General features: G+C 44.6%; 1 protein-coding gene across 1 annotated transcript in view; it reads left to right on the top strand.

The window, feature by feature from the left end:
- LOC144828020 (uncharacterized) overlaps positions 1–7,563 on the top strand; it is a 60,619-nt gene extending 53,056 nt beyond the window's left edge. The window contains exons 3-4 of the mRNA XM_078686161.1: positions 7,158–7,244; positions 7,424–7,563. Of these exons, the coding sequence (XP_078542287.1) occupies positions 7,158–7,244; positions 7,424–7,563 (227 nt within the window). The remainder of the gene's footprint in view (positions 1–7,157; positions 7,245–7,423) is intronic.
- Positions 7,564–26,835: the final 19,272 nt, after the last annotated feature.

Here is a 26,835-nt window from a genome sequence, read left to right as displayed (position 1 = left end):
CTGATAAGCCACCTACCTGCCTGCAAGTTGCTGCTTGGAACAAAAGATGACAATGTGCAGGCGCTGCTGAAAGTGTTCCTGTGTCAGAAAATGCCACCGGAATGAGTTCAGGTTATTTCTGAGGATTCGTGGAGAAGTAGGAAAGGAACTTGGCAGTCAGCTAAAAGTGGGCAGCTTTGCAGCAGGGCAAATGACATCTACCCTCTGAAAATAGTGGGTTGACGTGTCTACCCTTGAATGGAGCCCTGCTTGTTTCCTATCCTGGATATGCAGAAGCCCGGATGAATTAAATTACAAAATGCATATTCACTCCAGCCAGGGCACAGCGTTGAGGTAAAATCCTACGAAATTCTCTATAGCGCTTTTAAATATTTAAATTAATTAAGAAAGGAGGGCTGATTTCCTTTTGTCTTATTTCATTTTGTCTTGTTCTCTGTTCTTGGTGCAAATTTGGTTTATTCAGGATTGTGTATATATATAAGTGTTTGAAAATGGCTCGACGCTTTTGGATTCTGCACCAGACAGTAGGGTGCCATAGAATTGACGAGTTTCCACTTTTTCTCTTTAGATAAAGCTCCTGATCGGTTATAGAAACATTTATCTTTTTCACATTGACCATCTCTTACTGAAAATCATTAGCTTCACATATTAGTATAACCATTCTGTCCCTTGCTCATCTGTCCCGACACCATTCCAGCTACCATGCTAGCCCTCGAGCCAAAAATGGTTAAAATTATCTTTAAGAAAGGGGTGAAGGAGCCATATTCCTATTAGCTAATTGGACTTGAATTTAGTGCCTGGTGAACCGGTCGGCTTTCACCAGGAGCACAGTACGATGGACAAATGTTTTGTTTACTTGAATTTGGCAACAGGGTCAACAGAACTGTCAAAATGGTGCTGTTGTCATTTTGTTAAAATACCTGCATCATAGGATACAGTGAATAAATCAATTTTATGGCAACACATAAGAGACTCGAAATGCTCTCTCCTTTAACCACTCCATTCCCAGACTTGGGTGTAAATGTAGACACCCCAAAAAATGGAAAAAGAATAACCACTCAAAGAATTACTGTAGAATAGCGGTTCTTAACCTCTTTATTTCTATGGACCCCTAATAAATCACGACTAGAAGCAGAGCAATTTCTACAATTTGAACCTCAAAACAATACGCAATAATGCAGAAACAAGTATACCCCTCACACACAAAGGCTGGCTCCAAGTATAAATATTGGATTTCCAGAACCACTTTTTAGATCACTTCTGGACCTGTGGAAGACTCAGAAGAAGGACTGCTCTGCTGCCCTGCAGCTGGAAGGGCTGCCATGTAGCTGAGAGGACTGCCTTGTTGCTGGAAGGACTACCTAGTTGCGAGTCTGCATAAGGAAGGAAGCCTGGACCCTGAACCCAGAACCACCAGAGTAGCTCCAAGTGCTGACAGGTTGGCCTCCCGTGTGAGCTACAGGAACACAACACATCTCAGAGACCCTGCAACTTACCTGCCTGCTGCTGCTAGTCCCTGCTGAAGTGAGTCTTAGCCTCCAAGTGGTGCCCTCCCAAGGTCCTGAAGCCTTGGTGTGATGTTAAAGTCGCCTCCTCTTACCAAGATCCAAAACTCAGGGCATGCTCTGAGAACTGACAGGAGATCAGGATCTGCCTGCAAGCCAATCTGACAAAGGTGCATCACATGGTTATGTCACAGCTCTCGCTATGTTCTTCTCAGCAGCAGCAAATCCTTTTCAGTTGGACCTCCTAGCAGCAGTATTGGGCCTCCTGGAGACCTCTATGGCTACAGTGTGCAGCCTCATCCTAATGGATGCATCCGAGCTTCTATGTCTGATGATAGAATCGCCAGGCTTGACGACCACCACCCCATTTTTCACGACAGCCTCCTGTGTCTTCGAATCCAGCTGCCAGGCCTGCCACAATCCGGACAATAGGCATGACAGGGGCGGAGCCAACTCACATATGAGGCGACTGGACACAAAATGAATCTGCTTGGCATTCTAGTAATTTTCATGCCTGCAACTTCCTGCTATCGGATTCACTTACCTTTTGATTCCGGGTTTTCACCACGCTGCTGTGTCGTTATTGACGCCTTCATCTGGTGAAAGTGGAGTTGGCTGTTGTTTTGCTTTTTCTCCCATGTTTCTGGTAGCCCATTCACATTTTATTTCATTTGACTCCTGAAGTTCATGGAAACCTGATAGAACAAGAGTATGGAAAAATAATGAAAAAGTATCAATGTCAATTCAAAGCATGGTAATGCGCTACGCCTGCAGGGAAAAATACTAAGCAGAGTTACTTATTTATAATTGCACTTTCTGTGCACTTTCATGATCCTTGAGTGCTTTAGCTCTTTTGCACAAAAGAAACGAAGATAAAAGCTATTTGGTGAAGGTGTTGGGACATCATATATTTAGAAAAGTAGGGCTCTTTGTACCTGATTTATGAGAGAAGGCCCTGTATTTAAATTTTTTACCTTTTTGTTTTTTGGTTGGAACAGTATTCCTCGTGTACATACCTGATGTGAATGAATGTCTTTGGGACTATTTAAAGATTCACTACTGCGACCTATTTCCTTGATATACAGTGTAAAAGTAGGTGTGTGGACAACACCATAGAGTGTAAATTTAGTGGTCAGTAGGAGTTCTTCATCTTATACATATGTTTTCCTCTTACTAGACCAACACATGCAGATACTGATAAGCCTTGATTTCCAATCTGTCTTTACCATTGAATAATATTGTACATGCAAGCACTCTCTTGTACTCTCTATGTCTCATCTTATAGGAAGAATGTTATTGGGTGCTTAAGCAGTCGCATACCAGAGTAGTCTCTGAGGGATATTTGGTTATTTCTTCCCATCACCTGTTCTTCATTGAACTCAGAAAACTTTGACAGTGTTGGGTTTCCTACTTCAAGAATGAAGTTGGGGATTAGCTACTTAGCATCCTATCGCAACTGTGGAAATACAAGGTGAGAATCTCATAGAACGCCAAGACTACATTTGGTTTCTGCCCGAGCACCATGGAGAACCGAGTTATTACATTAGCTGATTTAGCACATATGATAGAACATCTGCTAAAGAAAATACAGATATTATCATAGAGCGTATACCCATTACAGTCTTCAAGTGCCACTAATACAGCTCCAGGGACAAGCATGGGCACATTTGGTAATATAATTCTGAAAGCCTCATCTTCAGTTATTCAAGTTACAACTGCTCCTTCTATACCTTTGGGCCCACCTGAACGATTTACAGGGGACCCTACAGAGTTTGCTACATTTATTAACCAATGTCAATTACACTTCATGTGCAAGGCAGCATGTTTTCAAACAGAGCAATCTAAGTGGCATTTGTATTGTACTGAAGGGGGGGATTGCTTCAACCTGCTCTATTCCTTTGGTAGAGCGCAACAATCCATTGTTGTATGACTATACTGCCTTTAAAACAGAGTGAAAAAGATTCTTTGATCATCATTCAGTAATTCAATCAGTGGTACCTGAATTGCCTAATTTAAGACAGAGAAACAGAGATTTGATGACATATTTTTCTAATTTCAATCGATTGGTAGCTGAATCTGCTTGGCCTGAGGCTAAACGTAGTTCACTGTACACAGGGGATGAAGAGATGGAATTGAAGAATCTCTTTGCACTAGTAGTAGACCCTCCAGAATCTTGAATTAACTGATCATGTAGTTAAATTGAACCACAGATTATCAAAAAGACATAGAGACAGAGGGTGTTTGGACATCAGAACTTTTGTACCTAAATAAAGGAAAGCAGAACCTGAAAACATGGTAGAGGAATCAGAACCTATGCAAATAAGGAGTGTAAGACGGCCTTCAAGTGTCGGTGAAAGACAAAGATGAAGAGATATGAAATTATGTTTATATTGTAGACTAAGAGGCCATTTCTTACGTGAATAAACACTGAAACCAAAATGGAGAGGAGAGTATGGAAACAAAGGAACTTGAAACATGATGAGACAAGAGTTCCAGGTTGTTCTAGGTTTATAGTTTCAAATAGTTTAGCTCAAACTACGTCAATTCACTCTCAGCAGCAATTTTTTATTCATGCCTTGCTTTCTTGGAGAAAATATGCAGCAGACACTACAGACAATTTTATGGCCAAAGACATGGCTAGTAAGTTAGGAATTCCCACAAGACAAAAGGTTAGTATAGAAGAACTGAAGACCCTAGGTGGAAGTGATACTACGTCTTGGCCCAATACACTTTCTAGACAGAACATACGGTTACAAATCCAAGGTATTCATTAAGAAATTTTAGAGTTTGATTTAATGTAGGCTCCTCAATTTCAGGCCACATTAGGTATTCAATTGCTTATGAAACATAATCCTGATATTGAATGAGCTACCAGAACCCTTATTTTTCTATCTGACGTTTGAGCTACCAAATGCAGACAGGAAGATGTTTTATGTAAAGACGTCATGGCAACTAATGGAACTAAGATTCCCCAATTGTCTTTGTGTTATAAGGACCTGGCAGATATGTTTGATGAGGAAAAAGGCTACTGCTCTTCCACTACACCGACCTTATGATTGTAGTATAGATCTGATTCCTGGGGCTCAGATTCCTTGTAGTCGAATTTATGCTTTAAAAGAAAAGGAAAACATACATCTCTGTGACTACTTGGATGAGATGCTCAGTTGCCATGACCTCTTCATTTGACCAATGTATTCAATTGCCTCTTCTCTATTTTTCATCCCTTGTAAGGATGGAGGTCTTCGAAGTTGCATACTCAATAGCGTTACTATAAAAAATTGGTATCTCTTACTCCTTGATTCATTCCTTGTTAGACCAGGTTAAGGAGGCGAAGGTGTTCACTAAGTTAGACTTAATAGGGCAATATCATTTGGTGCAAGTAAAAGAGGGAGATGAGTGGAAGACGGCTTTCTGTACAAAGTTTGGACTGTGTGAGTAGTTGGCCATACTGTCAAATTCCTAGTGCAACTTCAATACATTTTCAAAAAGAACAAAATAGCAATTTATGGAAGAGAGAACAGACACACCTCGATAGAAATGTACAAAAATAATATTTATTAAAGATAATTTAGATAGTATTCATATTCGTAGTTAAAATAAAAGCAAACCTCATACATGACACATTCATCTATCTAATCATTCGTACTGATTAGTCAAAGTTTTATATATTTTTTCACATGAAAGATTCTCTAGACAGAAATATATGGGACAGATTTGTATATATTTAAACCAAATGATGTGAATAATTGTCTCAGCATTACACAAACATGAGTCTCATTGCTGGACTTTAAATATAGTACCATATATCTGTGTCATGGAGTGATTGCCATTCTTGGGTGGTTTCATGTCTTGAGTATTTGGTCATGTGTTTTGGCCTTTGTAATGCTCCTGTAGCGTTTCAGTTTTCTTATAAATGAGATGTTGAGGGAGTTTTTGGTAATATGTGTCATTGTATATATAGATGGTATTTTCATGTATTCATCTACTATGACAGAATACAAGACGCATGTCATGGTTATATTGCAGAGACTAAAAAAGGATCAGCTTTTTGTAAAAATTAAAAAATGTGTATTTCACATTCCCATTGTCTCCTTTTTGGGTTATGTCTTTTTCAGACCAGGGGGTGAGCATGGATCCACAAAAGGTGATGGCTATTACTCAGTGGAAGTCCCTGTAGATGGTCAAGGAGGTGCAGAGTTTTCTGGGTATAGCTAATTTTTACAGGCGCTTAATTGAACTGTTTTCCTCCTTAGGTTCTCCCATTACCAGATTGTCGCGAAAGGTAATAGTTTTCCAATGGTCTCCTGAAGTAGAAAGGGCTTTCTAAAGACTTAAATTAGCTTTTACCAGTGCACCTATATTACAATACCCAGATAACTTTCAACCATTCATCTTCGAGGCAGATGCATCACAAATAGCTGTGGGATGTATTTTATCCCAACAAGATCGTAGCACAGGAGTTTTATACCCAGTCACTTTATTTTCTCACAAATTCAGTCCTGCAGAACAAAACTATTTGTTTGGGGATAGAGAACATTTGACTATTAAAAAGGCTTTTGAGGAAGGGTTCCATTATTTGTTGGGTGCTCTGCATACTGTCACGGTGCTAACTCATCACTGAAACGTAAACATTTTAAAGTTTACACAAGCTCTATCCATGAGACAGTTATGCTGGGCGCAGTGTTTTTTGTGATTTTGACTTTGTGATTCAGCTTCAGGCAGGGCTCCAATATTGGAAGACAGATTCTCTTTCACAATTGGAATTTCAGATACAGAAGAATCAAAATGAACAACCCCATATAATATCAAGAGAGAAGATAGTAGATGTAGTTTATTCAGAGGATCAGTTTTTGGATGACATATTCCAAGCACCATTTCTGAGGAGGCCAAATCCGAAGCATTCATACATAATAGTATGTTGATTCATGATTTAATTAATGTACAAGGTAGTCTGTATGTTCTTACAGGTCCATTACAACAACAGGCATTAGAATGATGTCTTACACATTTACTCAAAGATATCCTGGTGAAAGAAAGACATTTGAACTGTTACCTAGATACTTCTGGTGGCCTTCCCTTCTTAAGTCACTAGCCTATTTATACAACATACAAGAGTGTAATATCTGTGCACAAGGCGAGTGTTCCAATCAAGTGCCTCCAGGGTTGTTAACACCAATGCCCACACCTCCTGCCCCTTGGTACACTTTTTCAATGGATTTAATTGTGGAATGGCCACTGACAGAACCGGGATATACCATCATTTTAGCAGTAGTTGACGTCCTGACAAAAATGTCCAATTTGATGCCTCTGAAATATTTACCCACTGCAAAGGAGTTATCCACTAGTTTTCTGCAGAATGGCCTTCCTTCTATTATCACCTCAAATAGGGGTTCTTAGTTCACCTCCAAATTTTAGAAAGCATTGGTGTAGTCATTACAGGTTGATATTCGATTATTATCTAGTCACCACCCCCAGACAGATGGCCAGAGTGAGAGAGTGAATCCGTGTATTGAGCAATATCTACTGATGATTAGAATATCTACCTATAGGCTACATAATTTGCTAACAATAATGGCATACATACTTCCACTCAGATGTCTCCTTTTCAATGCAATTTTTGGTTCTATCCTCATCTTTTGCTTCTCCCTTTAGGGTCCACCTCTTGTATACCCACAGCACAAAACTTGGTAGATAACATTCATGATATACAGCACACTGCTTTAGAGAATTTAGACAAAGGTAAGGAAATGTATAAGAAGCATGCAGATGCTCATAGAACACTAGGTCCAAATTACAGTGTAAATATCGCTTTAAAGGGCCCCCTTACGTTCAAGCCTTGGTTCATTGGTCCCTACAAGATCATAAAGAAGGTGAATCCTGTTGCTGTGAATTTAGACTTATCTGTACATTGCAAATAGATCCTGTGTTTCATGTTTCTCTGCTCAAACCTGTGACTCCTGATACTCAAATTCTAGCTAAACCTGCATCTGTTGAAGTGGATGATGAGCCCAATGATAATCTATGCTGGAAAGAAATACAGACTGACTATCACCAGTAGAAGAGGATATATGTACATAACATTGTGCACATTTAGCCTCTACTCTCAAATGGGAAGTAGAAGTGTTGATTGTGGACCAGTTTGTCTGACAAGCCATTAGAACCATAAGACCAGAAAGCTTGATAGGTGTTAAGACAAAAAACACTTTGAGGGGAAAAATGTCCCAAAACGTTTTGCAGATTATGGGAAAGGAATTGATTACACTTACATAAAAAAGCTGGCAAATGATTACTTCTCCAATATGTTATTTCATTTTATAACTGGAATTGATGACACAGTACTATAATGCCCCTTGTGAGCTCTTCTCAAGGCCTTGTGTATTGTGCTTAGTATTTAAATTCCTGACTCTTCTGAAAGCCACTGGAGTGATTGTAATGTCTGATTAACCTGGTCCTGTTCCCTGTAATCAGTCTATAAGTTTCTTGCAAATACCATTGTAGAGGATTTTTTAACATTACAAAAGGTTTGTGCTAGCTGCACTTTGGTTTCCACAGCCTGGATAATTGAAATGGATGTTATTTACCAAAACACTGATCTTGTTGGCCACTCAGATAAACAGTGTTCTAAGGTAAACCTATCAAGTAATACATTTTAAATCTTAGATCGGTTGGAGAGGAAGCTATTTCTAATCCATTAAATATATGCTTGAGGTATTTGGTCATGCTTGAATGAATATGTGTAAAAAAAGAAACAAAAAGGTCCAGTAGGACGGATACATGCAATGTCAGGATGAGCTCACTTTTTATTTGTGGTCTCTGTGGGAAAGCTCACTTGCTATAGTTATTTATTTTTTTAAGAAAAAAGGTAGAATCATTTTAATTTGGTGCTAAAAGGAATTGTTGTGCCAAATCTAGGGATGTACAAAGTTTAGACTGACATTATTCAAATAGAGTCATAAATAGAGTTTCCAATCAATTGTTGTAACTCCCAATCAATTTTCAAGGTTACTCAAACAAATAACGAAACGTATAATGTAATAGGTTAAACAGGTATACGCAAATGACAGATAAAGAGCCCTTCTAGAGGCACCACTGTAAAAACTGTCTACAGGTCCCAGCATCACATTCATATTAGACCATCGCATGGATTTCAAAGATTAATTATCTGCAACATTAATTTTGTGATCTAGCCCAAATGGGTTTATATCTTTTTTTGTACGCTAAATGGTGCTGGTCCTAGATGGTAAGGGTCAACATGTTTTGACGTCCTCAGGACGAAGCGGGATCAGAATAACCCAAATTTTCAAAATGATATAATATGTGAAGTTTCAATAGTGTGTAATACATACTATGAAATGAATATGAGGTTAAAAGAGAAGAGGTACAGAAGTCAAAAGTAGTTCTGTAGGCGCACATCTTCTTAGGTACCTCTTTCCAAGCCAGACTGTTCTGTCGCTTAATTATGCAATTCATGATGTTATATACCATGCTTGAATGCCAACAGGATGGAAATCACCGGAGTATAGGAGACAAAAAACATAGTTTGTAGGCTACACATCTATGAAAGCAGACTTAGAGTGATGTCTACAAGGATTTGAAACACCAGCCCCACATGGGTGATGAAGCATGCAAAACGCAGTGTCTGTAAGACCAAATTATGAAGTGTGAGTATGCAATAAGGCTGAACCCTAAAAAAGGAGACGGGTCTGCTTACCTACACTGTACGCAGATGAGATCAAAATTAGGAATAAAGCAAAAAGGGAAACTGGTGCTCAATCTGGGGACACTAGAAAATGTGTTATAGAGGGCTAAGGAGTCCCGGGATAAACTTATTAGAAATGTTCCCGGTTGTGAACTCCATTTTACAGCTCAAGTAGTGGAGATTGGCAAAATCTGTCATGACCACATTGCGGCACATGTAATGTGTTTCGGACTGGAAGGTCTGGAAGGTATCCGTGATGATGGCTCTCTCCTAGATGAAACAGAAGCGAGTGAATGTATGTCAGTCAAACTTACGAGCTAAACGTGCACAAAAAAATGGTGCAGTAAAAGTGAGGATTACTTACTGGTCGCTGATATGACAGAAAGGCATGAGGAAGTCATTCAGTCTGGATAAGGAGTCACATCTTTTGTCGCTATTGCATTGTTCAGTAATGCAAAAGATGCTGCTGATGCTGCATTAGGGGTCGCGTCTTACGTAGCTGATTAAAGTGGAAGAGGCCATTACCATGAAAATATGGTATCACCTGAATGTGTGTGGCCAAAATTGATAGTCCTATTAAAGAAGGCGGGAAGTGAAACCATGCGCACCTATGATCACAGTTTCCCCGGTGATATAACTTCCACAAACTATGGAGGTCATTTGGATAGCAGGAGGATCATCACTGCCCATATGGCGGTGGCGATCCGCCCGCTAAACACCACAGCACACCTAGGATTTTCCCCCGCCACATTACCATGGCGGGGGGGACCCGGCGGAGGGAAAGACGTCCGCCGGTTTTCCACCCGGTCGCAGAGTCGACCGGGCAGAAAAGCAGCTAACATGGTGGCGGTGTCTGGGAGACACCGCCATCCATATTAGCATAAATGCGGGGATGTGCATTGCCGCCACGGAAAGGCAGCCAGTTTTTGCCATTGGGGGCCTGTAGTGGGACTCCAGGCATTCTGGGGGGTGGGGGTGCACATGGGTGGGTACATTTGGTACCTACCTGCAGTTCCATGCACAACATGGCAGGCACCTTATGGTGCCTGCGACGTTGTGAATGGAAGTGCACAACATGCCTTCCTAGCATTGCGGCAGGTGGTGTTGAGAGCACCGCCTTCCACAATGTCAGGAAGGCAGGATGCACCCACCAGTGTGGCGGGCGCATCCTAATGTCTGCAACGGGACCCCCGCACCGATGGCGGGCGGCCCCAATCCACGAAAGGATGGCGGGCAAACAAAGTCCACCCACCAGGGGCGTAACACAGGCCCCCGTAGCCCCCGCAGTGTGGGGAGCCCCCATGCTACCAGGGTCCACTCCGCAATCGCGCAACACTTAGCACTAACCAGGGGTCTCCAAAAAATCGATTGCATCTAAAAACTAAGGCTTCGTTTGGAGCTCCAGCATTTATTTATTTGCCCTTCATTGTCTTTTTAGCTTTTTTTATACTGTTTTCTGCATTTGCCCTCCCTTACTCAAAATAGCTGCTCAGATTGGCTGAGCTGAGCTGAGCTGAGCTGGGGTGGGGCAAGCCGAAGAACATGACGTTCTTCTTGAAGTGTAGCACAAGCGTGAACCACACTATCTGCCTTTTCCAGGCTTGCATAATTTCAAAAAGGGGGTGGTGATGGACAGAGTATCTGAGTTAATAAGAACACTCCTACCCAGTCAACAGATCAGGGCTTGATCCATCACCGTTTTTTAGCTCACTGCACCATCCCAGTTCAGAACCTGGCTATATGCAAATTAGTCTGTCCCTGGCCCAGTGCATCATGGGAACAGGGCAGACCAAACTACCAAGCCAATTCTTCACTGGAAAGGAAACAAGCTTCCGGGGACCGGTTTCTGGCATTACAGCCGTCTTCGGCCCGGCTTACTTGAATCCTGATGGTGCAGTGAGCAAGGGACTAATGTCTGAGCATACACTTCCACACTTGTGGTGGCCAAAATAATTTCAAAAAGGGGGTGGTGATGGACAGAGTATCTGAGTTAATCAGAACACTCCTACCCAGTCAACAGATCAGGGCTTGATCCATCACCGTTTTTTAGCTCACTGCACCATCCCAGTTCAGAACCTGGCTATATGCAAATTAGTCTGTCCCTGGCCCAGTGCATCATGGGAACAGGGCAGACCAAACTACCAAGCCAATTCTTCACTAGAAAGGAAACAAGCTTCCGGGGACCGGTTTCTGGCATTACAGCCGTCTTCGGCCCGGCTTACTTGAATCCTGATGGTGCAGTGAGCAAGGGACTCATGTCTGAGCATACCCTTCCACACTTGTGGTGGCCAAAATAATTTCAAAAAGGGGGTGGTGATGGACAGAGTATCTGAGTTAATCAGAACACTCCTACCCAGTCAACAGATCAGGGCTTGATCCATCACCGTTTTTTAGCTCACTGCACCATCCCAGTTCAGAACCTGGCTATATGCAAATTAGTCTGTCCCTGGCCCAGTGCATCATGGGAACAGGGCAGACCAAACTACCAAGCCAATTCTTCACTGGAAAGGAAACAAGCTTCCGGGGACCGGTTTCTGGCATTACAGCCGTCTTCGGCCCGGCTTACTTGAATCTTGATGGTGCAGTGAGCAAGGGACTCATGTCTGAGCATACCCTTCCACACTTGTGGTGGCCAAAATAATTTCAAAAAGGGGGTGGTGATGGACAGAGTATCTGAGTTAATCAGAACACTCCTACCCAGTCAACAGATCAGGGCTTGATCCATCACCGTTTTTTAGCTCACTGCACCATCCCAGTTCAGAACCTGGCTATATGCAAATTAGTCTGTCCCTGGCCCAGTGCATCATGGGAACAGGGCAGACCAAACTACCAAGCCAATTCTTCACTGGAAAGGAAACAAGCTTCCGGGGACCGGTTTCTGGCATTACAGCCGTCTTCGGCCCGGCTTACTTGAATCCTGATGGTGCAGTGAGCAAGGGACTAATGTCTGAGCATACACTTCCACACTTGTGGTGGCCAAAATAATTTCAAAAAGGGGGTGGTGATGGACAGAGTATCTGAGTTAATCAGAACACTCCTACCCAGTCAACAGATCAGGGCTTGATCCATCACCGTTTTTTAGCTCACTGCACCATCCCAGTTCAGAACCTGGCTATATGCAAATTAGTCTGTCCCTGGCCCAGTGCATCATGGGAACAGGGCAGACCAAACTACCAAGCCAATTCTTCACTAGAAAGGAAACAAGCTTCCGGGGACCGGTTTCTGGCATTACAGCCGTCTTCGGCCCGGCTTACTTGAATCCTGATGGTGCAGTGAGCAAGGGACTCATGTCTGAGCATACCCTTCCACACTTGTGGTGGCCAAAATAATTTCAAAAAGGGGGTGGTGATGGACAGAGTATCTGAGTTAATCAGAACACTCCTACCCAGTCAACAGATCAGGGCTTGATCCATCACCGTTTTTTAGCTCACTGCACCATCCCAGTTCAGAACCTGGCTATATGCAAATTAGTCTGTCCCTGGCCCAGTGCATCATGGGAACAGGGCAGACCAAACTACCAAGCCAATTCTTCACTGGAAAGGAAACAAGCTTCCGGGGACCGGTTTCTGGCATTACAGCCGTCTTCGGCCCGGCTTACTTGAATCTTGATGGTGCAGTGAGCAAGGGACTCATGTCTGAGCATACCCTTCCACACTTGTGGTGGCCAAAATAATTTCAAAAAGGGGGTGGTGATGGACAGAGTATCTGAGTTAATCAGAACACTCCTACCCAGTCAACAGATCAGGGCTTGATCCATCACCGTTTTTTAGCTCACTGCACCATCCCAGTTCAGAACCTGGCTATATGCAAATTAGTCTGTCCCTGGCCCAGTGCATCATGGGAACAGGGCAGACCAAACTACCAAGCCAATTCTTCACTGGAAAGGAAACAAGCTTCCGGGGACCGGTTTCTGGCATTACAGCCGTCTTCGGCCCGGCTTACTTGAATCCTGATGGTGCAGTGAGCAAGGGACTCATGTCTGAGCATACCCTTCCACACTTGTGGTGGCCAAAATAATTTCAAAAAGGGGGTGGTGATGGACAGAGTATCTGAGTTAATCAGAACACTCCTACCCAGTCAACAGATCAGGGCTTGATCCATCACCGTTTTTTAGCTTTCCAGGCTTGCAGCATATTTAGAAATCTGCCCTTTGAACCTACTCCTAGCAGAGCAGCAGATCAGTAAGCGAACTCAACTCCTGGTCTCATATCCACATATTTAGTAAATTGGCCACTGGCCCCATGCATACAAGGTGCTTTGATTTTAACGTTGGCTGGCACTGCCATTTATATCTGCCTTCCATAGTAAAACGCTGTGGCAGCCGATATTAAAGTCAAAAGGCATTTTGTGTACTGCGCCGCTTTCCACATGGTCAGAGAAAAAAATAAGTTTCTGGATATGGTACCAACTTCCAGCATGCCTGCTCACTGTGGCATATGGAAAGCAGATAATTCGCTGGAATTTAACTGGAAAGGCTGATTATTTTACACAGAGGGGCTCCGGCTCAGTGAAAGGATCTATGACTGCCTCCACCACAGTAATATTTTGCCACTCATCTTCCGGGCATAATGTCAGCAATCTGGCATGGAAGGCAGTTGCCTAGTCTTGCCTTTCTTTAGAGCCTACCCTAGACCAACCTTATACCGGAAATCCATAACCTCATAACCAGTGCATTTGATTCTGTTCTTAAGAACTTTAGTAGAAGAGTAGGACCAAAGTGCACATCTTCATGATACCTAGCGGGAGGTACACTGAATTAATATACTGAGGTGGAATCAGGTAATTTAGGATTTAGATAATTCTATGGCTGCACACACACACACGCGCACACACTGAGTTATGGCCGACATATAATGATCTATATGTACAGTCAATGTTGCAGAGTAATTCGATTGCAATATATTCTGCTTTGAGACATGGACTTTAGGTCTAACCTTCTGTGTCTTTTATATAAACTAAAAATATCTGTTTTAGAATTTTTTACTTAAAATAGCCAGGTTGTTAAGTATATTTGGAGACAAGGCTGTTTTCTATGCTGCGGTTATTCTTTAGAAGAAAAATTTGAAAGGTTTTTGTTCAATAGCTGTGGCAGAGCATACATTCATACTACTCGATTCATAATGAAATGTTCTCTTACCCTTAGCATAAAACGATGGTGTCCCCTCTCCAAAATTCAGATTTTGGCCGCTCACTTTTGTTCCCCTTATTCTTATGCTGTGCTGCGATGTTTACTTTTCGTCGACTGACTTTTAAGCACATGCTTTTCACACGATCTACAAGTCATTTCAGTGCCAGATAACAGGTTAACTAGTGCATAGCCGACAAGTGTATAGTTTGATATGACTGATATTTTCATGTTTTAGAGCGCTTATGTGGGAGCTTTCATTCCGTATGTGGCCACTTCGAGTGTCACTTCATTGTAAGTAGAACAAAGCTGTTATGTCAATTTATTGAGAGAAATATTAGAAAATGCCCCCATTTGTTCAAGTAATGGTCACTGACGTTGCTTAAAAAGCTTGGAGTGGCCGAAGATATTGTTCACAAGCCACAGGACTGTTTGATAGCTCTGCAATTGGCTTATTTTTCGCTCTCCCACCACACACCCACACAAGTTAATTTTAAATGTCTAATTTTTCTATTTAGCTTGTTTATGCTACATGTAGGACCTGCAAGCAAAAATGTATCACCAACAAAATTAGTTTGGTACGTTTGTACAAAGTAAATGATCCAAGACTTCAATCACAGAACAGTGTTTTGTTAAACATGAACTGAAGACTTATCAGTGACGTGTCAATGTATAATCAAAAGCAAAGTTTTGTTTAAGCTCATACAGATGAAATGCTGAGTAGGCCTTGTCATTGTTAAAATTTGCAACCTTGACGTTATGGACAACTGTTTACTGAAAGGACTTAATGTGGTGCTACCTTTAATTATTGGATATCAGGGCCTAATTTATGGGATTTTTACCTTAGGGCAGCACAGCAGGTCTGTTTGCTGCGCTGACCTACGGCAAAAGAAAAGGGCAGGAATGCATCGTATCTATTAGATACAGTGCATTTCAGTCCTTTCCCCCTGGGCCGGCGCGCAACGGGCTGCCGTGCACCAATGTAGGTACAAAAGGGGGTGGTGATGGACGGAGCATCTGAACCAATCAAACACTCACACCCAGTCAAAAGATCTGGGTTTAATCCATCACCGTTTTTGTACCGCTTTGGCCGCCATAAGTGTGGCGGGGTATGCTCAGACGTGAGTCCCTTGCTCACTTTGCCACTGGATTCAAGCAAGCTGGGCTGAAGACGGCTGTAATGCCAGAAACCGGTCCTCGGAAGCTTGTTTCCGGTCCAGGGAAGGCATGGCTTGGCAGTTCGGGCTGGACTGTTCCCATGAGGCACAGGGTCAGACTGATTTGCATATAGCCATGTCTGAACTGGGGTGGCAGAGTGGGCTAAAGAACGGTGATGGATCAAACCCAGATCTTTTGACTGGGTGTGAGTGTTTGATTGGTTCAGATGCTCCGTTCATCACCACCCCCTTTTGTACCGCTTTGGCCGCCATAAGTGTGGCGGGATATGCTCAGACGTGAGTCCCTTGCTCACTTTGCCACTGGATTCAAGCAAGCCGGGCTGAAGACGGCTGTAATGCCAGAAACCGGTCCTTGGAAGCTTGTTTCCGGTCCACGGAAAGCATGGCTTGGCAGTTCGGGCTGGACTATTGCCATGAGGCACAGGGTCAGACTGATTTGCATATAGCCATGTCTGAACTGGGGTGGCAGAGTGGGCTAAAGAACGGTGATGGATCAAACCCAGATCTTTTGACTGGGTGTGAGTGTTTGATTGGTTCAGATGCTCCGTCCATCACCACCCCCTTTTGTACCGTGCACCAATGTAGGCATCTTTGCACCAGGGTGAAAGGGTGCCTGCATTGCGGGGATGATTATGTTTGTGCAGGAAGGGGAAACTTTCTGCACAAAAACAATCACAAGAGGCTTTTTCCTCTTTCTATGGGTGTGCAGAAAGCAGCACACATGGAAAGAGGATAATCAAGGAAAAATAAATATATTTCTCCTCGTTGTGTCTACTGTAAACCTCTCCTTGGGAGGCTTCTGTTTTGCCACTGCCTCAGACCTACGATTTCTCGTAATTCTGGGACAGTGTCAAAAAGCCATTGATGTTGCTGGGAACACCCCCAGCAACACCCATGGAAGACCCTTTGGGGCACATATTTATAAGGCCATGTAAAGCCACGTAATGTTACTTTACGTGGCCTTATAAGTATGCCAGTGGCACATTGCGGCACCGGATTGTAAAAAAAGTGACGTTCCAGCGGCGTAATAGTGCCGGTAGTGCCTCATAAATGAGACCTTATGTTATTAAATGTTACAAACATAATATCTCCACAATTTCTGACTTAAGAAGTCAGCATTACAACAAATCTCCTTGAAATACGCATCCCTATATTGGGAGGGCCACTACAGAAAAAACATTCTGCACGTTAGGTAACTATCCAGCTGTCCATGGTACAAGCTATGAAACCTGGTCTGCCTGCCTTAAAACTAATGTAAAATCTATGTTTTTAGTGTGGTCAAGAGTCAAAGAATAGTTGCCAAGTTGACACAATGTTATGTATGGCAACTGCTAGTTCTGACATCTCAAGCCAAAAACAAACTGCATTCTGGGCCACGCAGTTTTCCTTTCAGTCTTATGGCGCTGGATTCAACGATCTAGAATGCAAGTCGTGTTGACTCCAAATTCAGATCTGCATTTTTGAGTCCTATGCTAAGCCTTTAAAAACCAGGAAACGTTCCTATAGGTTTATGTTGGAACCTGGGATGACAGGTTACCTAGGGTAGCCTGGCCTAGGGTAAGACACAATACTAGAGGCTTAAGTGTGAAGGTTGCAAACCACCCAACAGTAAATCCACGCAATAGCACACAAAAAGGACACTACACCAATGTATGTAAAAATATGTACTGGTTTATAAAAAGAAAATAATATCTCTGCTCTTTTGTTCCAAAATTTACAGCTTAGGACATTTCAGTTTTTCTTGGAAATACCAAATATACCTTATAAACTGCTAAGCAAATTATCAACTAGCTTTTTCAGTACATTACATTTAGTCAAGCACTATAACCATGTCTGGCAGGTAACACTAATATTTTCATAGATCAGATAATTACACAATGTACTCTGCTTTTACTCCTCCATAATTCTACTCCATCAGGGGGGGCAAGTTGTCACTAATTGTCAAGAACCAGGGGTTAAATGAGGCCTTTATATTCCTTTCACCCCACAGGTAAAGCCAGGCTTCTTGAATCGGTCAGTTTTGGGAAGTTATGTCACTCGTTTTTCAGGCCCTCCACCCTCTTCCTCTCAATCAGGGTTGCCCAGTGTGAGGAGGAAGCCAGACGATCAGGAGGCCTAACCAGCTCTCCCTCGCCACCCCTCACTCTTCCCTGCTTACTTGCGAGGGTGGCCAACAGGCGGTTCTTCCGCTCACCCTCTGTGCCTCAAGATGCTTCTCCTCAGCTGATCAGCCCTCCCGCCCCCTCACAGAGGAGCGGAGGCCCTCCAAGGAGCAAAACCGAGGCGCTGTCACGGTGATTCAGCCACTCAACAGGGCTGCTCCTCACCGACAAGGATCTGTCCCTCGGCGCTCGGATCGGTCCCCAGCCACTCGACGAAGCCGCCTCCTCCTCTCAGCTCTCCTCAGCGGCGGAAATCGTCGATTCTCACACACGGGTTCTTCTGCGCATGCGCGGAGGTATAGTGTCTCCGCACCGGGCCTGCTCAGCCCTAGGCCCCTCCTGCAAGGCAGTCCCCAATTCAGTGGGAAATTAGCGCGCTGGCGCCGGACATGAGCACTTCGCTCTCACTCTCCTGATCCAGCCGGGCGCTGTCACAGAGCGCGGAAGGCGCCCCCGGGGTCCCGATCACAGCGATAGCCTCACAAGACTGCCCAGGCCTAATGGGACCTTTCTCCGCTCTCCGCCACCTTGACAGTTGGGAGAGTGACTGCTCACTTCAAGTCAAGATACTGGTAAGAGGAGCCCAGCGCTACCCAGGCCAGGAGCTTACTACTTGCCCTACGGGGGGAGGGGGGATGAAAAGGGGGCTCCCACAGGATTAAGCCGCAGTGCACTTTTTCAGCACTAGACCACCAGCCCTCCTTACTGGACAGATTTAGGGGCACAGGAGACCTCTTAATTCAGTTCCCAGATCACGAAAGTTAACCCCTACACCTAACTGTCCAGGGTCAGCAGGATGAACTAGCTTGGCTAGGACAACAGGAATGGGCGGTGAGAAAGCCTTGACAGAGGGCTACTCTTGTAGAGCAATCCACCCTTCAGGATCCTACCCCTACCAGACCTCAGCCTTCACTCTAACTGCTCCTCACTGACAGACAAAATGGCTGTCCAGCATTCCGCCTTTTATAGGCTGACCCTCAGGAGTCCAGAAGGGACCAGAAAGTTCTGGAACGCCCTATACTAGTCTATGGGCAAGTTCTGGGTTTGGCAGTTAGGGCAGTTGGTAGCCACCATTTTGTGGTTCCAACTATATTCCTGTCAGAACAGGCCTCTAGGCCTGAGGTGAAAAACTATGAGGGGGGAAAAGAACACCTATCCCCTTGACCAACACCTAGAAAAAGTTAGTGGACACAAAAATTAATTAAGGTATGAGGGGCAAAAAGGGGACAAAATAAATAATAAATTGGAGGGACTACGCAGAAAGCCAGACAGGTCTAACACGCGTCCCCCCCAGCTGAAAGTGGGGAGGACTACCCAACCCCTTGGGAGTCCTCATCACTAAGGCGGAAATACCTGGAGAGACCGTCTGCATTGGCGTGGTCCACTCCAGGCCGATGTTCCACCCGGAAGTCCATTCCCTGTAGGGAGATGGACCACCTCAACAGCTTGGGATTTTCCCCCTTCATTTGCATCAGCCAACGAAGGGGTCGGTGGTCAGTCTGAACCAGGAAGTGCGAGCCAAATAGGTATGGCCGCAGCTTCTTCAGAGCCCACACCACCGCAAAAGCTTCCCTCTCAATTGCACTCCACCTCCGTTCCCGGGGAAGCAGTCTCCTGGATAAGAAGACCACAGGCTGATCCAGGCCCTCTTCATTTAGTTGCGATAACACTGCCCCAATGCCATGTTCTGATGCATCTGTTTGGACAATGAACTCCTTGGAGAAGTCTGCGGCCCTCAGGACCGGTGCTGCACACATTGCCTGCTTTAGTTTCTCAAAAGCTTGCTGACAAGCTCCTGTCTAAACTACCCGTCGAGGTTTTTTCTTAGAGGTGAGCTCTGTGAGAGGCGCTACAATAGTGCCATACCCCTTCACAAAGCGACGGTAGTAACCTGTGAGGCCCAGGAAAGCTCGGACCTCAGTCTGTGTCTTGGGGGGTTCCCAGGCCGTGATTGCCTCAATCTTCGCCTGCAGGGGCTGCACAGTCCCCCTACCCACCAAGTGTCCAAGGTACACAACCGACCCCTGCCCAATCTGGCATTTGCTGGCCTTGATTGTCAATCCAGCTTGTTTCAGGGCCTGGAGAACTGCTTGCAAATGCTGCAAATGGTCCTCCCAACTGCTACTGAAGACAGCAATGTCATCCAGGTAAGCAGCAGAGAAACTCTCCATTCCAGAGAGGACCTGGTTCACCAGCCGCTGAAATGTGGCGGGGGCATTTTTGAGCCCAAAGGGCATCACACAAAACTGGAAGTGTCCCTCAGGCGTGGAGAAGGCTGACCTTTCCTTTGCTCCATCTGTCAAGGAGATCTGCCAGTACCCTGAAGTGAGGTCAAAGGTACTTAGGTATTGGGCAGCTCCTAGCCGGTCAATTAATTCATCCGCCCTAGGGATCGGATGAGCATCAGTCTTTGTCACTGAGTTCAGTCCTCGGTAGTCCACACAGAACCTCAGTTCGGGTGTGGTGCCTGGTGGCGCGGCTTTTGGCACGAGCACCACCGGACTGGACCAAGGGCTGTTAGAAGGTTCAATAACTCCCAGCTCTAGCATCTTGGCAACCTCTCCATGGATGCTAGCCTTCACCTTGTCGGACAGCCGGTAGGTCTTCGACTTCACTGGTGGGCTGTCCCCTGTGTCCACATCATGGGTACACAGGTGAGTCCTTCCCGGGACAAGGGAAAACAACGTAGAGTACTGCTCCAATACCTGGCGGCAATCCTCTCGCTGCTCAGGAGTTAGGGATGGGGAGAGAATCACTCCCTCCACCGACCCATCCTTCTCTTGAGATGAAAAGAGATCAGGGAGAGGCTCGCTTTCTGCTTCCTCGGCACCATCAGTCACCATCATCAGGATGACCTCTGGCCTCTCATGGTGGGGTTTGAGGCGATTGGCATGCAGCACCCGTAGGGGCTGTCGAGGGGTCTTAAGATCCACCAAGTAAGTGGCCTTACCCTTCTTTTCCAACACCTCAAATGGGCCTGTCCAACGATCCTGAAGGGCACTTAGCTCTCCAGGTTCTATCACCCACACTTTCTGGACAGGCTCCAATTCCACCGGGTGAGCATTGTGGTCGTACCATTCCTTCATTACTGCCTGGCTGGCCTCCAAGTTGTCAGAAGCTTGCTTCCACAACTTGGCTATTTGGCTCCGGAAGGCCAGCATGTAGTTCACCACATCCCGAGGAGGCTTTCTGGGAGACTTTTCCCAGCTATCCTTCACCAGGCTGAGAGGTCCACGCACAGGGTGCCCGTACAACAGTTCAAAAGGGCTGAAGCCCACTCCCTTCTGCGGCACTTCTCGGTATGAAAACAGCAAACAGGGCAAGAGGACGTCCCATTTCCTCCGTAGGCTCTCAGGCAGACTTCTTATCATGCCCTTTAGGGTCTTATTGGACCTCTCTACCAGTCCATTCGACTGGGGGTGATAAGGAGTGGTGAACCGGTAAGTCACTCCCCACTCCTTCCACATCGCCCGCATGTAAGCTGACATGAAGTTGGTCCCCCTGTCGGACACAACTTCCTTGGGGAATCCCACTCGGGTAAAGATCCCCATTAGGGCTCTAGCCATAACAGGTGCAGTGACTGTCCTCAGAGGAATTGCCTCTGGGTACCGTGTGGCATGATCCACCAGAACCAGGATAAACCTGTGACCAGCTGTTGTTGGTGGATCTGAGAGAGCACTAGTCTGAGAAAAAATGTATAAGTGCATCATATTTACAAGCACGTAGTTAGTTAACATATACCTTGCACCAGAGTGTCTTATATTCAGTAGTAAAATGTATAGGGTGTTTTAATTAGGGTAACAATAATCATAGCAGTATGAGACTAATGTAGAAATGTTGGAATGAATATGAAAACCTCACGTTCTCATGTTAAAGGAATCATGTAAGAGTTAAGTGGAACTCTACAAAACCAGTATATTGTGTAGGCCTCATGGCAATTCACAGAAAATCTAAACGTGCTGCTAAAATAATGTGAGGTGGGGTTAACGTGGTTCTTCCAAAACGTATTATCTAATTTAGTTTGAAATATATGCTTTATAGATGTGTGCTTTAAGAAACGTATGTTAGTTAAGAATGCTGTTTAAATCAAGTTAAATATTTTCAGAGTGCAGGGACCCGCTTCATGTAAATCAAGTAGGCCCGAACTGATAGGGATGCTCCTTTTGATCTGTAATGTGCTCGTTAGAGGAGAAGTCGAGAGGTGCCAAGTACAGAGCTTTCCATAATGCTTTATGACCTATAGATATGGTGGAGTTTGGAATTTGAGGCCCACTGTAGGACGGCCTGTATGCAGGTGCGAGGGGTCCTAATCAGTCGAAATGAATGGAGCTTTGTTCAGTGGCGCTTGGCGCAGGCCTGTAGGAGTCTTCAGGAATTTCCGGGGGTATCGGCGCACTGGAGAAGAAGCCTGGGAACCAAGGTCAACTTTAACGAGGGTCTTGAAGAGTACCATCATGGAGTTTACCGCGCAAAGATGTACCACGTGAGGGGCGTCCCAAGGGGCGTTCCTATCGCAAATGTGATTTGGTATTAGGGAAAGCGACCCGGGAGGAGAGTAGAGCAGATGATTTTGGGAGCCTAAGGAAGCGGATGGGTAGGCAGATAGACTGATCAGGAGAGATCCATTATCAGAGAAGAGACAAAGAGAAGTGCGTGATTTTCTTAAGAAGTCACCACGGCTGACACCTAGAGGGGTAAAGATCTTGTTAAGTAGGGATGTCACTTAGTGTAGAGTAGGGACAGACTAACCTTAATTTTCTTTTCTGTAATGACTTTGAGGTTGCAACTTGTATCTATTTTGGCAACGCTCATGATATTCGAACTTGTACTCATTATTTTGTTTTGTAGACTCAGATTATTCAAAGAATTTATGTTCATAGTGATACCAGTTTACCTTTTGAATCTCATTTTAAGAAGTTTGTATCTTCAGTTATCTTTGACTTTATATTAAATCTTTGAAACTTAATCCTGGTCAGTGGTCATTTAGAGTGGTGTAAGTTCTTAATTGATTGATTAAATGTTAGATTGCCTTTTACTCAATGACAGATACCAACGATCCAGTCGACTTGGTTTGGGATCTGGTAAGGTAACTAGTAACCAGTAATCCCGCGTTAACAGTTGGTAGCAGAGTAGGATGGTTATCTTCTTGAGGAAGGTAATCTAGAGAGGTTAGTTTACCCCAAGGCCCCTAGACATCGAGAGACGAGGAGCGGAAGAATCGTGAGCCGAAGGTGCAGACGGTGCGAGAAAAGCAGCAGTACGGGAGGAGAGTGAGTATAACAAGGGTCATGCGTGAACAGATTGCGGTGTTTCGTGTTGTATTTGTATTGTAATGTCTTGCGGAGTTGAATGCCTGTAGTGTGAATGAGAGAAGGTTGTGAGCGCGCGCAACCTGGTGAACCGGTAACCTGGTAAACGGGTGAACTGGCAAATCTTAAGTTCAGGCCAGAGCTTAAGTGGTTTTGGGTGTATCGAACATCCAGAGTAGTTGTCGACCATAGTACGGAGGTCACGAGGTACCATTGACCGCCGTGGGACCGAGATAGGGGGAGTGTAAGAGTGAGTGTATGAGTAACGGACGCTGGTCGAAAGTTACTGTGCGTAAGCAACCTATCAGAGAAGGCGATTGTCTGGACGTAAACGGAAAGACATTTCGTCAAGTTAAGGTGACAACTACAGAAAAGACTGTGGGCGTACAGTCAAGAAAGGTGATTGCTTGGACGGAAGTAATCATTTTTCAGAGTATGAATGGGACGCATGCATGACCGAGGAGACGAGCTGAGAAAGGAGGGGAACTGCTGCAAAGGGGGACGAGTGACGTCAGAAAGAGCCGCGCTGAGATAGGGTGGCGAGTGAAGAGCCGCGACGTGATAGGACTGTTGGTGTGACGTCGGCAAGAGCCGCGACGCGATTGGGCGGCTGGTGCGACGTCAGTGAAAAGTCGCGATCGGATAGGCCAGTTAGCGGAAACAGCACGGCGATTGGTAGATTGTCACTAGGAAGTAAACAAACGCGGAGAAAAGAGAAATCATGAAGTGTTTTAAGTGTTTGAAAGGGATGTTTGAAAGAAAAAGAAGTGAACATTATTACGGGGAAGAGGCAAAGGATATTACTAGGAAAGCTAGAGCGTTTCATGAGAAACTGACCAATTTGGCAGACAGGTATGCCGTAGATTTATCTAGGACAAGGGCATTGCAGAGTAACCACAGATTGTAGTACGCAGACCAAGACCTAGATGAGAAGAGAACTACTGGATTAAAAACACACATAAGAGAGCTGGTATCAGGAATAAGAGTGTGGAGAGAACTGGACAAATGGGAAGAGAGGTGGTCGAAAAAGGGCACTGTTAGACGGAGTACAAGTATGATGACCCCAGAGGGAAGGATAATGCAGATGGAGGCATTCCCTTTGCGAGAAATATCGAACGGAAATTATGTACATGTGCCCTGGAGTAGAGGAGATTTAGCTGCGTTTACCAACTCATTTCCGAAGTTAAGGGACAATCCAGTAGAGTGGTATAAGCAGGTAGAAAGGTTTGTAAAGATCTCGAAGGTATTGTGTTTTGATTTGAACACGTTGTTTGACATCGTGGTTCCATCTGACTTATGGACACCATGCAAGACTAGTGTTGAATGGCCGAATACTGAACCAGTGAGGGATGTTCGGACTAATGGACCGTCCGAGATTGTCATGCAGAAGTATGAAAGGGTAATAGCTTGGCTGAAAGATAAGGTACCACCACAGGACATAGATTGGGTAAAAATAGACCGAACGAGACAAGAACCAAAGGAGACCGTTCACGAGTTTTATGAGAGATTATTGAAAACATTCAAACAATACAGTGGACTCGATGTAATGGATCCCAAAGATATAGGGCAGTTTGTGTCAAAGTTTGTCTTGGGGTTGAGACCTGATATTTGTTTGATGATACAGCAACATTTAATCTGTTGGCAGAACAAACCACTAGATGAGATCTTGCGATATGCGAGATACTGCAGTGACGAAATAGATTCTAAAGCAAAGAATCTAAAGGAGAAGTTGATGGTAGTACAGATGCAGTCAGCAGGGAAGGGTGGACAGCAGAAGCAGGGGATGGGACGAAAACCAAACGGTCAGAACAAAGATAATGAAGAAGGGCAGAGACCTAGAGTAGACTTTGCCACTTTAAAGAAAACAACAAAGTGCCATTTGTGTCACCAAGTGGGACATTGGCGACGCGAGTGTCCCTTTAACCCTGAAAATGGAGAGCTAGAAGTAGAGGAGCAGGTTCAAGAAGTTCCAGCTCCAAAGGTGACAGTTCCAGGAAGCAAGGTGGCCAAAGGGGGGACTTCGGCTCCACGGGCCCAGTTCCCACAGCCACCGAAAATAGCGACAGGGGGAAAGGTCTTTAAACAAATGCCTCTCTTTATCGAGGAAGAAAAGTGTTATTATATTGATCCATTGACTGGGCAACGTGTGGGTAGTGAAGAGGACTGTACCCTCGGGGCAGTCCTAGAGGTGGATCAGAGAGGACCGTTTGTTGAGGCAGAAGTGGCAGGGTGTCCCACAACGTTCTTAGTGGATACTGGAGCTACTCGATCAACTCTGAGGTCAGCAGTGGTTCCAGACTTGCCGATGTCAGGGGAAACAATTCAGGTGGTAGGAGTCGCAAACAAAAGGCTGACTAGTCCATTGACAGAACCAGTGTCTGTGAAGATAGGAAACCATATGAACGAACATCAGTTTGTGGTTTGTGATTCGAGTCCTGTATGTCTGTTAGGAAGGGATTTGTTGTGCAAATTGAACTGCACAATATACTGCACCCCGCAAGGAGTGGAGGTACAGACTACAGACGATGACGCTACTTCCAAGGTAGCCAATTCAAAATCCTGTGTAGAGTTATATCCTACTCTGACAGTAGAAGATCTTCCCCAAGACTTACGAGATGCAGTAGCGTCAGAGGTATGGGATTTCACAGGAGAGGAAATAGGATTGATTAAAGGGGTAGAACCAGTAAAAATAATGGTAAAGCCAAACGCTGAGTTTCCAAGAACGCCTCAATACAAATTGTCCCAGGAAACGATTGCAGGAATAAAACCTGTGATCGAGTCAATGATACAACAGGGAATACTGAAAGAAATCGTGGGTAGTCCCTGTAACTCCCCGATTATGGGTTTACAGAAACCTAGCGGGAAGTTCAGGATAGTTCAGGATTTACGAAAAATTAACAATATAGTCGTTTCATGTTGTCCCGTGGTACCGAATCCATCAGTGATACTGTTTCAAATACCATGTCAAGCAGAATGGTTCACAGTGATAGATCTTTGCCAGGCTTTCTTTTCAATCCCATTGGATGAAGAGAGCAGATACCTTTTCGCTTTTAAAATGGAAGATCGCGTTTTAACATGGTGTCGAATCCCACAAGGATTCACAGACAGCCCATCTATCTTCAACCAATTGTTGAAGAAGAATCTCGAAAATCTAGTACTGCCGCAGAATTCGGTTCTGGTCCAATACATAGATGACCTACTTGTTGCGTCAGAGACTGAGGAAGCTTGTAAAGTAGATTCCATTGCCTTATTGAACCATTTAGCTGAAAATGGACATAAGGTATCTCCGAACAAGTTGCAATACTGTCTGACAGAAGTACAGTATTTGGGGCACCGGTTAGAAAAGGGAAAACGCAAGGTGTCCCCAGAGAGGATTGAGGCAATAATGAAGATGAATGCGCCTACGACACAGAGAGAGGTTTGGATGTTTCTAGGAATGGTTGGGTATTGTCGACAGTGGATAGTTAACTTTTCACTGAAAGCAAAACCCTTACAGAAACTGACGCACAAGGAGGTGAGTGATCCGGTACCATGGGATGACGAATGCCTAGTGGCGTTCTTGCAGCTGAGAGACGATTTATGTCGTGCTCCGGCTCTGGGAATGCCCGATTACGAGAAATCATTTTCACTCTATTGCTGTGAGAGAGAGGGATGTGCTTTATCAGTCTTGGCACAGACCCATGGAAATGCCCGTAGACCAGTTGCATATTTTTCGGCTATATTAGATCCAGTAGCCGCAGCGTTGCCCGGATGTCTCAAATCCGTTGCTGCAACAGGTGTCAGCATTGAGAGGAGCGAGAGTATTGTGATGGGACATTCGTTAGTGGTGTATGTACCGCATTCTGTAGAATTGTTAA

This window comes from Lissotriton helveticus, chromosome 4_1, assembly GCF_964261635.1.
Source record: "Lissotriton helveticus chromosome 4_1, aLisHel1.1, whole genome shotgun sequence".
In the NCBI taxonomy this organism is placed as follows: Eukaryota; Metazoa; Chordata; class Amphibia; order Caudata; family Salamandridae; genus Lissotriton; species Lissotriton helveticus.
Note: the sequence above shows the minus strand (reverse complement) of the source record. Positions and strands in the feature narration are given on the sequence as shown.